The sequence below is a fragment of the Typopeltis vanoorti genome, chromosome 3 (genome assembly GCF_054136105.1).
Source record: "Typopeltis vanoorti isolate ZY-2024b chromosome 3, IOZ_Tvanoo_1.0, whole genome shotgun sequence".
Lineage (NCBI taxonomy): Eukaryota > Metazoa > Arthropoda > Arachnida > Uropygi > Thelyphonidae > Typopeltis > Typopeltis vanoorti.
The window spans coordinates 176,653,136-176,666,625 of NC_143551.1; the positions used below are offsets into that span (position 1 = coordinate 176,653,136).

A 13,490-nucleotide genomic window follows, 5' to 3' on the forward strand; every position below is an offset into this window, starting at 1 on the left:
CACTTGTTTAGCGGATCGTCGTCGTCAGCTCTGCCGTCCTTCAGGGAGGAAACTTTCCACTGTCTCACATCAGTAAACTCTTACCGATTACCCAAGTTGGTGTGCCATCATCTCATGTATAGCATGCCTGACTCCTTCAGTTAGCAACTGGGAAGATTGCCGTCCGGCGTCGTCGATTGGTCAGCACTGCTGGTCCACACGAGAAAAACTGGAACAGGAAAAAACGGGGGGGAGGGGGAGGGGATTAAACCCGAGTGAACTCCTTTTATTGTCCTTCGTGGCGCCCTCTTGTCATATCGGAGGATCTCTCATTGCGCTCTCCTATTCGCCCTTACTTGGTTGCATCACACTTCTGCTCCTTGAAGAGCACTCTTTTCACAGAACACAAGTTCAGCTTGCCTTCCGCAAACACTTTCGCTTTGGGCGTTATGTCATCGTAGGCAGCTAGCTAGCAACTTTTTTTCGCACTTACACATGCATCCTTACACAGAGTATATTTAAAACACCAACATTTTCTTAACAATACAATTTTACTTAAACATATAAATTTCACTTCTACTTTACTTCTTTTTAGGGTAATTCTAACATGTTTTCCTTTTGCCTTTTTTGACTAAAAGTACTTCTAGTATTTCTAGTTCAGAATTTTGTTTCTTGTTAAATCCTGACTGAACGACCCTTTTGATAAAAAAAAGTCCTCATTCAGGACCTAACATTGTAATTAAATGCTTGAAATTATGTAACACAGATTCTTTTTAATACTGTTATTTAAAATATACAGTTATCTTACAAAGACAAGTCAAAGATGATATCATGATTGCATCATGAAAAGTGAGTCTGACTCCATGTTGAGTGCCACCTACTTTTTGGTTGTGAATTTTGTCTTTCCTGATAAATTGCTTATTGATAATTTACATAAATCCACCCTTCATTACAAACACATAATTACATGTAATGCATAGTGAGAATTAAAGAAGGTAGATTATGAGATACCTTGGGTGAGTAAGATTTTTCTCTGGATGGTAAATTTAAGTAATATTTCTGGAGCCCTGCTTATTTTACACCCTCTGTCCAAAAAGAAACCGAATTTTGATAGAAAATAAAACACAGGGCAATTATAATTATTCAAATCATTTATTTCAATCAAGCGTTTGGCACGGTCAATTAATTCGTTAAATGAGTTTTGTATATCGGTTTTTGAGATGCTGTTGAGGGTCGTGGTTACTGTCGCTTGAACGTTTTCGTGGTGTCGTTTTGCTTTCCTATCATCGGCAAACGAAGTCGGGGGAAAAGAAAGAAGTTACAGGGGGCTAAATCATGGCAAGTGATCCAACACACAAACTTGATTTTTGCTCAAAAACTGTTTCACAATGTTTGAATGATGAGACGGTGCTTTTTTTTTTTTTTCACAAGGCTTAAGGTGTGGGAAGTTCTGCTTCGTAGTTATTGCCACAGATGGTTCCAAACTGTTGGGGATGCTAATGTTTTTAAAATGACTCAAGATGACGATTATAATGACTTACCAGTTGATCTTGAATGGATACACATAAGAGAAGAGAATATACAACTGAAGGAAGTGGATTAAAAAGTAAACTAATTAGAAAAACTAAAGAAAATCCTTTTGTACCCATAAGAATTCTTGCTACGACAGCAGCAGCACTTGATTGCGGATTATGGACAATGAAAACCAGTAATTCTTTAACAGCGCAATACATGATGAGAGCACGAGTTATTGCTCATGGATTTACTGTAGCTGCAATTGTAGTTGGTATGGACCTTTCAGCCTTGAAAGGAGAGCGGTAAACCGAATAGATAGAAATTTTTTGTTTAAAAAGCCTTGCTGTGTATTATGAACCAATAGGTCTTTTGTAGTAACGATGTTCTAAAGAAATTACAAGGCTTAATGTTATCCATAATTTAAAGATTGTAGTAAATCTGCTGCTGGGAGCAGCTTAAAATGGTAGTATATGGAGAAAAGCTTTCTATAGATTTGTGGTTTTGTTATATATATTATCAGAAAAAAAAAAATACAAATGTAAATGCAAGCTTGTAAAGTCTGCAAACTGTACGACGTCGTTTAATAAATTGTTTGAGATGGTGCATTATCGTGCAAAAGTTACCAGCTGCCTGAATCACGATATTCATCCTGTATGCGACGAATTCTCACTATCAATCTCTTCAAAACTTCGAGATTAAACTCACCATTGACCGTTTGGCCAGGCGAAACGAATTCTTTGTGGATAATGCTCTTTGAATCGTAGAAACGATTTTTTTTGGATGCCCCTCTTCTGGTGGTCTCCACTCTGGCACTTTGTTTGGGTTCATACTCAAAACACGTTTCGTCACCAGTAACGATCGTTTCAAGGAAGTTTGAGTCCTTACAAGCGGTTTTAATGAGGTTCTTGCAGTGTTCAATTCGATACATTTTTTGGTCGTCAGAACTTGTGGGGAACAAATCACGAATTCAATTTACAAAGGCCCAAACTCTCAGTCAAAATGTTGTGCATAGTTGATTTTGGAATCCCCAATTCATCTTCAATCATCTCACAGACGAGTTCAGGTTTTCTTTGATGAAATTGCACACTTTTTATATGTTAACTTCGCTCAGTCCAGTTTTTGGACGGCTCAGCTTTTTGTTGTCCTCAAGCATCGCACGACCACTTTCAAATTGCTTAAACCACTCGTAAACTTGATTACAGGATAAGCATTCATTACCGTATGCTTTTTGAAGCATTTGATGTGTTTCGGTAAAATGTTTACCAAGTTTAACACAAAAGTCAACAGCTCTCTGTTTGAAACTCATTTTCCGACCGTTCATCAAAACATAGTCGCTCTTGGCACTATAACTCGGCTTCTAATGAAACAATTGTCATAAACAGCTGACACAACACTAATAAAGGTTGCTGCTTTTGACAACAAAACGATACGACAGGTGGCACCACTAGTTTCCTATATTTTCGAAAAGTTCGGTTTCTTTTTGGACAGAGGGTGTGTATGCAGTGAATCATTTTTTTGGTTACTGCTGGTATCTAGTGTTGACTTTTTTCAGCAGTATGCAGTTCAAAATTTTGAATTTTTGTGCACCTTGAGTTAAAAAAAAGATATATATCAACATTGTTTTGATGTGTGACTTTTGAAATCTCAGTTTCTTCGGTCTGGGAGATGTTTCACCAATCCATTCAGAACTCTGTCACTTTGATTCAGGATCATAGACAAAACAACTCTCATCTCTCATAATGATTTCATCGGCATCTGCCATTGTGATATTGTCCTGATAAAACATGTCTTTATCTTCTCTCTTGATCATGTTCAGCTTTCAAAGCATGTGGGACCAAACAAGTTCCTTGTTTGGTCTCTAGAGTGAGGTTTCTAGATGATGCAAAAAAAAAATGAAAAAAATTCCTTAGCCCATCCACAGTACAAAATGTACTATAGGATTACAAATAAGCTTTTGTGGGTGGGAGTAATATAAAAATTAAAAAAAAAAATAAATAAAAAATCGAAACACGGGGAATCAACTACAAGTGCTACCCACAGTTGACAACACAATCACTGAATATGACCATAGGATCCCATGAAGGATAATGTGTAAAAAAACTGCCATTTGGCACATTGAATATAGAGTTCTGAGTAGGAACACAAATCTGCACAAAAACATTCATAACCAAGGCTCATAATCTTGGTTTCCATGATAGGACAGCAGTATGCAGGTCCCATATTACTGGAACCAACATGCAGCTTTGTTCTCAGTAGTGCAAACAGTTGGACATCAAAGTTTGGCATATTGTGTTATGCAGTGACTAAGCATGCTACACCCTCTACTGAATAGATTGATGGATGTGGCAGATGCGTGGTGAACATCTCTTACAGAGTCTGTAATCCCAACTATGAAATTCGGAGATTGTGATGGTATGGTCCTGTTTTTCCTGGTTTAATCTCGAGCCTCTGTTTGTGGTGACATGAATATTGAACTCTAAGAGGTATCTGAATATTCTAGACAATGCAGTGCTTCCTACTTTGTGCCATTTCTATGGAAGTAACCATTGTCTCCTTCAGCAAGACAAAATTTATGATGTCATAAGGCTGTGACTGTATTACGGACATGAATGTCACCACACTTGGGCGGCTTCCACAGAGCCCTGATCTCAACCATATCGAACATCTGTGAGATGAACTGGACTGTCAGGTGAGGTCAAGGGACATCCACCCCACAGCAATTCCAGACCTCGTTGCATGTTTACAGGAAGAATGGTCCAAAATTCTCATTGATTGCTGTAGTGTGCTTGTGGAAAGTATACCCCCATAAGATTGCTGTAATCATTGCAGTGAAAGGAGGTTCTTCATCTTATTAAGGTGGGTACCATGGCTGTATGTTTTCCCTCATACTATATCAGTTAACTTCTTTTCAAGCAGTGTATGTATGTATGGTAGCATGATATAGTCAGTCTGAATTCAGTAAACCCACTAATTTAGTTAATGCGTGTTATTTGATTTAACATTTCTATGATGTTTTTATGATGGCATCTGTTAACTTCTTTCCAAGCTGTGTGTGTGTGTGTGTTTCCCTCATAGTCCAGAAATCTGCTCTAGAGATCAAACGTGGAACTTTTTCAAGCCTCCATTAAGCAGAGTAGCGGTGTTACAGCAGGGAATGATGTGAACCAAAAGATTTTTGGTTCACATCATAAGGAGAATTGTGCCCATTAACTTCTTTTCAAGCAGTGCGCACATGTTTATTTTATTATTTTTTTTTCATGGTTCAGAAACTCGCTCAAGAGACCAAACATAAACATTTTACAAGCTTCCATTAAGCACAGTAGTGGTCTTACACCAGGGAATGAAATTTGACTTCCACCTAACTTGCCGATATTAATACTCTACACATGAGTTGCTTCTAAGAATAGATACCAGATAAATGTGAAAGATTGTGGAGATATTTAATTGTTACTTTATGACATGTAATTACATTGAATAGACTTCTGTGGTGAAAGGACATGCTAGGAATGTTTTTGCCAGTATTACTCCACATTTAACGAATCAGATGGGATAGTAAACTAATTGTATTGCATATTCAACTAGTTTCGTGAAAATGTTTTGGTTCACATCATCATCACGAGAACTCTGTGAATTCTCGTGGCATTAGATCACATCCTTTTTATTGAAGTTCTGAAGTGACTTGAAAGAGTTGCCTGTTTGGTTTATAGAAGCAGGGATTCCAGATTATATAATCCTCTGCTCAGTGTTTTCAATTTTTCATGAGCAAGATTCCCATTGGGAAGGAAATGGTTCTTATTATTACTCGGCTGCCTGGTTGGCTGCCTTGAGTGCAGGTTCTGTTTTCTTTCTTTTCTTTTTGATACAGTTCCTTCTTTTCCTTATTTTTTCATAAGGTTTGCATTGTATGCTTATGTTTATAAACTGCAATTTATTAATGAATATAAATGTAGTTGCTGTGTGAAATAGACAGATAAACACATGTGTTTTGGAAAATTTCTTCAAATCACATAGATCTCATATATTCCCTGAGAATCAAATTATATATGGGTATGTATGTATGTATTTTAGATGGTATTTTATTAATAATTAATATATTAAGTATTACATTAAGAAATAGGAAACAGTCATATTTATTGGAATGCAACATTTATAATCTGTATGTTCATTATTAGTTGTTCCTCTTACATGAGTTCCTTCTAGTTAAGTGTCTAATATCAAGAAGTGTTTGCAGCAGTTGTTTAAATTCATTTGGCTCATGTACGGTAAAAAAACATTTGGCTCATGTACAGTAATAATAAAATAACAGTTAAATAAGAAACTTTTTCCTTCACACCCACAAGTCCAATCCAAATGTCCTTGTTGTGAGAGAGAGAGAGAGACGACGACAGAGACATATGGAAATGTCTGCTGGTGTTGCAGGTGCAGGGATTATTTGGGCCTTTTACCATTACAGTAGCCATGAAGGCCTTGTAGGATCCCTGAAAATCTAGCTAACTTTGGCACTGGTGCCAGAAACTTACAGGCATGATCAGAATAATTGTAATAATGCAAAATGGAAGAGAGTAAAGCCTCACCATTTCATCTTTCTGCTACACATTATGGATCACAGGTTCAAAAATTCGTTATGCAAAAGAACTTGGGTCATCTGCAATAGAATCTGCTGTATATAACTATAGGGAAGATGCCGAAAATGCAAATGGTAGGATAAACTCCAATATCATGGCTTATGAAGATGATGTCTCAGTCATCAGGACTATTATCATTGAAACAAGCTCATTGGAAAATTATTAAATAGGCTCTTACAAATAGCAGAAGAACTTGGGTCATCTGTGATAGAATCTGCCTTATATAACTACAGGGAAGATGCCGAAAATGGTAGTGGTACGATGAACTGCAATATCATGGCTTATGAAGATGTCTCAGTCATCAGGACTATTATCATTGAAACAAGCTCATTGGAAAATTATTAAATAGGCTCTTACAAATAGCAGAAGAACTTGGGTCATCTGTGATAGAATCTGCCTTATATAACTACAGGGAAGATGCCGAAAATGGTAGTGGTACGATGAACTGCAATATCATGGCTTATGAAGATGTCTCAGTCATCAGGACTATTATCATTGAAACAAGCTCATTGGAAAATTATTAAATAGGCTCTTACAAATAGCAGAAGAACTTGGGTCATCTGTGATAGAATCTGCCTTATATAACTACAGGGAAGATGCCGAAAATGGTAGTGGTACGATGAACTGCAATATCATGGCTTATGAAGATGTCTCAGTCATCAGGACTATTATTATTGAAACAAGCTCATTGGAAAACTATTAAATAGGCTGTTACAAATAGCTAGTTGAAATGTCAGAACATTATATAAAGTTGGTAAATTTGATAATTTAATGGAAATATGAATATAAACATATTGGGAGTAAGCAAGACAAGATGGACAGGAAATAGAAATAAGAAGTGAAGAACACAAATGAGGTTTTGGAATCATGATGAAAAAAATAAATAAAAAATAAAAATCCCAAAAGCATTCTTGAGTATTAGCCTATAAGTGACTGAATCAAACTTACAGGAAAATCTTTTCTGCGGGGATTTCCTCTAGGTATATGCTCCAACTGACAACCATTGATCTAGAGGAAGATTTTATGAGGAGGTACAAAAGATTATAAAACCAATAAAGAAAGATGATATCCTGATTGTTATGGAAGACTTGAATGCAAAAGTTGGATCCACAAGAAGAGGAATGTCCTCATTGGTAACTTTAGACTTGGTGATATGAATGACAGATGTTGAGGTTAATTGTGTTTTCTGAGCAAATTAATCTCATAACGAATACCTTCTTTCAATAACCAACCTAATTTGATTATACAGTGATTAGAAAAAGATTCTGAAATAGTAGCATGCAAACAAAAATGTACCCAGGAGCAGGTATAGATTCTGACTACATTCCAGTTGGTCCAAAAATAAGAATAAAAAATGCTAAGAGTAGGGTGGGGGGAAACATCTGGACTTCAGTTATCTTAAAAAAAAAAAAAAAGGAATTAATTAAAAATAAGTACACAAGAAAATATTAAAAATTGATTTGAACATATTAGAAAGTTTCATTTACAACATGAAATGGAAACTGATAAACTGAGGATAGAAAAAAAAATTGGAAAGTTTCAAGAAGACTGTTAAAGATGCTGCCTCTGATAGTTATAAGGAGATTCAAAATAGAAGAAAACTGTGAATGACTAAACATACACATGTAACCACAGTAATAGGATTTTTAATAAGTAAATATTTCATCCTAAGCATCATAGGACATCTTCAGTATAGTAAATTCAAACAATATTAGGAATTACATAGTTAGGGTGCATGCTTACAATGGAAATCCCTCTAATATGTGCAGTAGCTTGTTATAGAGTTAAATTAAATATATCTGAAGAAAAAAAAAATGCATTAAAATGAGTTAACATAAAATTATTTTATACAATTTAGGATGACAATTTCCCAGACTTTAGGGATAGTAAGAACGTCATTACGGTTCAAATTAGGTCTGTGACGTAGGTCTTCAGCACTTTCTATATTCATGTTTATGTGAAGGTCTATGTAGAAGTTTAGTTTTCTTCCAGTGGATCCTATTGTTTATGTTTTCAATTCCGTGTTGTGCGAGGCCAGATTTCTGTGGTTTGATGAGGCAGATATGGTCTTGATGTTCCAAAATGAGTTTGTTGATGGATCTACCTGTCTGTCCATAGGTAGGACAGTTTACTGGTGCATGGGACCTCGTACACAACAGGTAGCATAAGAGCTGAGAGTTTGTCTTTAAGAGAAGGTAACAAGTTATAGATCTGGTTGATTGGTTTGTAGGTAGTAGCAAGTTTGTATTTCTTCATAATTTTTGAGACGTTCAGAGATGCCTTTGACATATGGTATGGGAATCCTATGTGTTTGTTCTTGTCTAGGTTGATGTGTGAGAAAGTGACTGATGATTTTTTGCATTGTTTTTGATTGTATCCATTTTGTATGGCTGTATTTTTAATTATTTCCAATTCTTGGTTTAAAGAACCTTCGGAGGAGCAGAATCTGTGTTCTCTGACTACTAATGATTTAATGATGCCAAATTTTTGAAATGGATGGTGAGCTGAAGAATTGTGAATATAGTGTCCTGAAAAAGTCGGCTTATGATATACAGAAGTGGAGATGGAACCATCTTCTTTTCTTTGGATTTGTACATCCAGGAAGGAGATGCCCTGTGGAGATTCTTTTTCTAGTGTGAATTTGATGCACAGATGAAGAAGGTTGATTTTAAAGGGATTCCATTGTAAGCATGTGCCATAACTGTAGTTAATTCCTGAATTAACTGTACTGAAGGTGTCCTATGATACTTAGGATGAAATATTTACTTATTAAAAAAATCTTATTACTGTGGTTACGTGTATATGTTTAGTCATGAATGCTCCACAGGTTTCATTATACAACAAAACTGTGAATGAATGAAAGTGTATTAAATCTGTTCAAAAATATAATAAGGAAAAAATGCAGAGAGGCTGAAGAAACATGGCTTAATAATTACTGCAAGGAAATAGAAGACCTACAAATAAAATAAACTCGAGAGGTAAAAAAAATAAAAGAAATTATGAACAAGAAGATGAATAACCCACAGAACTTTTCAGTCAATGGCAATAATGGCAGAATGTTATTTGAAACAGAAGTTAAGAAAAGGTGGGTTGAATACATTTCAGGTCTTTTCAGAGATGAGAGAGAAATAATATTAGAGTTTAACAATCTTGAAGGTGGCCCTCCAGTAAATGAGCTATAGAACAAATAAAGACAGGAAAGGTGCTAGGTCAAGATGATGTTCATACAGAAGTGCTAAAGGTCGTAGAAGGAAATTATTTAACCTTATAAAAGTGGATAAGTTTCCTAATGAACTCAGGAATTCTGTCATTATAGATATCCCCCCCCCCCCAAAAAAAAAAGGCTTTGGACAGTTGAATTAAGATAGCAGACCAATAAGCCTAATGAACTATTTGATAAAATTCCTGTTACGAATTATATTGGAAAGAATAAAATCAAAAACATCAAATGAAATAAAGGATGACCAGAGTGGATTTATGAGAAACAAAAGAACGAGGGGGATATCTTCAGTATTAGAATATTAGAAAGAAACTTAGAAATGCAGAAAGATGTTGATCTTTGTTTTACAGATTATAATAAAGCATTTTATAGTGTTCACCTAAGAAATTAATATATAGGAAAGACTTAACTTATATCCTATACATATATATTTGGAACCAAATTACAAACATAAAAATCAACACTAAGCTGTCAGAAACTTTCCAAATACAAAAAGGTGTTAGGCAGGGATGTTTGCTTTCCTCTCTTTTGTTCAATTTCTGAAGAAATTTTTGAAAGTTTGGAGGCAGTAAAAAATAGAAGAACATACTATAAATAATCTTTATGTAGATTATAGTTGATTACTAAAAGAGAGCAGGACTTGCAAAAGTTAGAGCAAATAAATACAGAGTAAAAAAATATGGCCTTACATTAAATTCAAAAAAAAAAAAAAAAAAAACAGTTCTAATAGCAAAATTTGAATATACCCCAAAATTAAAAATCAAAGTAGAAAACCAAATTATAGAATAAGACAAATCTTACTTATTTAAAACATTTAATTGCAGAGGATGGAAAATGCAAAAGAGAAATTAGGGGAAGAATAGAAATTTCAAAATCGACTTTCATTGGAGGTGATGTGGTCACGTAAAACGGCAGAGAAATGATTAACAGAGCAGATGTTTGATGCAGAAAAAGACCATGATCTAGAAGGATTGATTCAATTGGAAGTGTATTAGAAGGCCAGAATAGAGCATCTGTGATATTCTGGCCTTCTAATCAAACTAGTCTAATAGATAAGACTAGTTTGATATAGAATATGATAGATATGTTATTTTCAAATATGAGAAACAGCTGGAAAGAGAACATGAAATATGAAATTTCACAACAATCAGGTTGCATTGAAAAATTGCTTTTTTGAATAGTTAACTTAATTTAACGAATATGAAGCTGCATTAGTGATATGTGCACTGCATATACTGACAAATTCTTTATTCATTAATGAATTCCATTTTTACATTGTTTTATAATCACAGACTTTCAATTAGTTCAGTATTCTTTGCATATTGTGGGGGTGGGGGGGGATATTGTCAAATAATAACTTTATTGAAAACAGAACCAAACCTTGGAGGCTCATAGCAAACTGAGGAAAACATTGATGAATTCAGCTAGGGAGGCATGTGATGAAAACATCCACAAAGATGGAAACATAAGAATTCCAGTGGACAAAAGAAGTTAAAGAAGCAGCCCTGAGAAAGAAGAAAGCATACTGAACGTTCTAAGTAAATAAGTCAGCAAATGATTTAAAAGATTACTGAGAAAAATGTAAAAGAGCTAAGCTATATGTGAAAGCAGTTAAACAAAAGTTATGGGAAGACTTTGGTAAAAAATATAGACGGTAAGTATCAGGAAATTGGCAAAATATTCTGGTTGCTATTGAAAAAGCTTGGAAATAGAAGAAAGAGTACTGTAAAAGGAATCAAAGATAAAGGTAACATGAAAACTGAGATAAAGATATCTTAGATGTCTGGAGCCAGGTGACCAAATCTATGCATAATGATTCATTTGTGGCCTAATCAAGGTCTTATACAATGGAACTAGAATCTCCTTACTTCTACAATTAAGTGTTCGCTCCATCATTGCCAGAATTTGTGTTGTCCTCTAAATTTTGGATCCTTATCCACCATCATCCCAAGATCTCTTATTTCCTCCACCTCTGAATTTGTAATAGTCCCATATTGTCATTGTAACTTTGTCTGTATAGCTGAAGCTTGAGGACATTATTTCATTTTTTATGTTTGCAGTCACTTCTCTGCTTTTGTTTAGATTTTATTTATTGTGTACTTGACAAAAATTCGAATGATGCTATTTAAAATCTGAAGAAAAATACCAATTTCTTTATAATATAACTGAGTTGTGTTTATTTTAGGATGCAAAATATGCTATAATTATTGAAGAAGATTTGGATGTTTCCCTAGATTTTTTCAGGTATTTTTTTTTTAATCACACTGTAGAGTATTGCTAACAGTTACTTCTTATGGTTTTATAAATTTCTTACTGTTGCATCACTGTAATGCAAAAATGACTTAAAAATTACTGCAGGTGAATAACATAAATGATTTGACTGAAATTTAATTAACATGATAATTAATGATGAATGAAATTATAATTAAATTAAGGGGATAAAAATCCCTTATTGTTTTTCAGCCAGTATGCCAAACTCTAAGATCAAAAACCACGATCTAAGCATTTCACTTATATCGTAGTTTTCGATCTTAGAGTTTCGCATACTGGCTAGAAAAACAATAAGGGATTTTTATCCCCTTAATTTATCAACTTTGCCAGAAAAAAAAAAAAAAAGCAGTTTGGCTTTTCATCAAAATTATAATTAGTTAATAATAATGTTAATTTCTTGGTTTTTTCTTTAGACTGAAAATAGTTGCAAAGAAGTTAAGTGCACAGATATTGCCATTTGGTAACACAGCTAAGAAAATAATTTTAAAATAAATAGTTAATTAATCTAATTTTATAGTTGGCACATTAAACTGAGGGCTGGATTGAAATGGATATTATCTCTGACTTCTCTGATTTTCTAAAATAGCCCCCTCCCCCTTAGTCTAAAACTTTGAATATAAATAAAATGGGTATACTGATTATACTACACTGAATTATATGTGATATACTGTGTCTTCTGATGTCATCCTTTTGATAAGGTATTTCAGAGTACTTTCCTGAAACTTAGTACAATCATTTGGAGTACAATAATTTTTAGTTTTATAACACTAACAGACACTTTAACAGCATAAATATACTTTAAGTATTAATCTAGTTTGGCCAATCCTGTGGTCAGCTCCAAGAATCTACTACAAATTAACTTACATTTGCAATAATTTAATTGCAAATATTGGTTCATACAAACATAGAAAAACTGGTGCAAGATGTTAAAAGGACCAAAACATGAGATTAATCAATGAGTAAACCACAGTTCCAAAAAATTCAACCTCTAAATAAAGAAAGGATCCATATTTACATAGATCGAACAGAACATATGAGGTTTGTCCAGGAAATTCCCAAACTTTTGAATCATCATGCTAACAAGTGCTACTAGCTGTGTGCTTCATATGCTGCAATCTAGCGAAAACATTGAGAAATAGCTTAGCCACAACTACAACATGATATTTTGCTATTTGTGTCGACATGTTTAGTGTGTCCGGGCGTTTTTTTGTTGTGCTTAAAATGAGCGATTTTCATGATCAATAAATTTTGTGAAGTCTTGTGTCAAATTGGGAAAATCTTTCATGCAGAAAGATTTTTGAGATAAATGTTTTTAATATTTGAAATGCTAAACCGCATTTGGCTATGAGGCTTTGGGCCAGACTCAAACATGAGTGGTGGAAACATTTCAAAGATGGCCGAACTTCAGTCGACTATGATCCCTGTTCAGGATGACCATCAACGTCGAAAATTGATGAAAATGTTTCAGAAGTTTGTGAAGTCATCCATTCTGACTACTGTTAAACTGTTTGTGAGGCAGCTGAAGAGGCAAACATTTCAAAAATCAATCATGAGATTCTTATGCAGAATTTAGGCATGCATTGCATTTCAGCCAAATTTGTGCCTTTTGACTAACGATCAAAAACAAATTTGAGTTGATGTGAGCCAAGAACTTTTCAGTTGAGCTTAACGAGGATGAAAATTTTTTTTAAAAAAACTTCATTACCAAGGATGAGGTGCGAGTTCACAGCTATGACATCGAAACAAATGCTCAGTCACGGTGGATATAAAAAGGATCACTATGACCTCCCCCCCCCCCAAAAAAAAAAAGACAAATGTGGTCAAATGTCAAAGTGATGAGTTTTTTTTTTTTTTTCAATTCTGAAGGCTTTGTTCACCGT

The 13,490-nt window shown here is 34.5% G+C and overlaps 1 protein-coding gene and 1 pseudogene across 5 annotated transcripts in view; both read left to right on the forward strand.

Annotated features, from left to right (window-relative positions):
• Window positions 1-13,490, forward strand: part of LOC150108763 (protein O-linked-mannose beta-1,2-N-acetylglucosaminyltransferase 1-like) — a 603,478-nt gene that overhangs the window by 492,818 nt on the left and 97,170 nt on the right. For all 5 annotated transcript variants that reach the window (XM_090416229.1, XM_090416227.1, XM_090416226.1 and 2 more), the window contains one exon: window positions 11,525-11,583. In XM_090416229.1, coding sequence (XP_090272355.1) covers window positions 11,525-11,583 — 59 coding nt within the window. The remainder of the gene's footprint in view (window positions 1-11,524; window positions 11,584-13,490) is intronic.
• On the forward strand, window positions 1,490-1,800 carry LOC150108764 (HIG1 domain family member 2A, mitochondrial pseudogene; annotated as a pseudogene).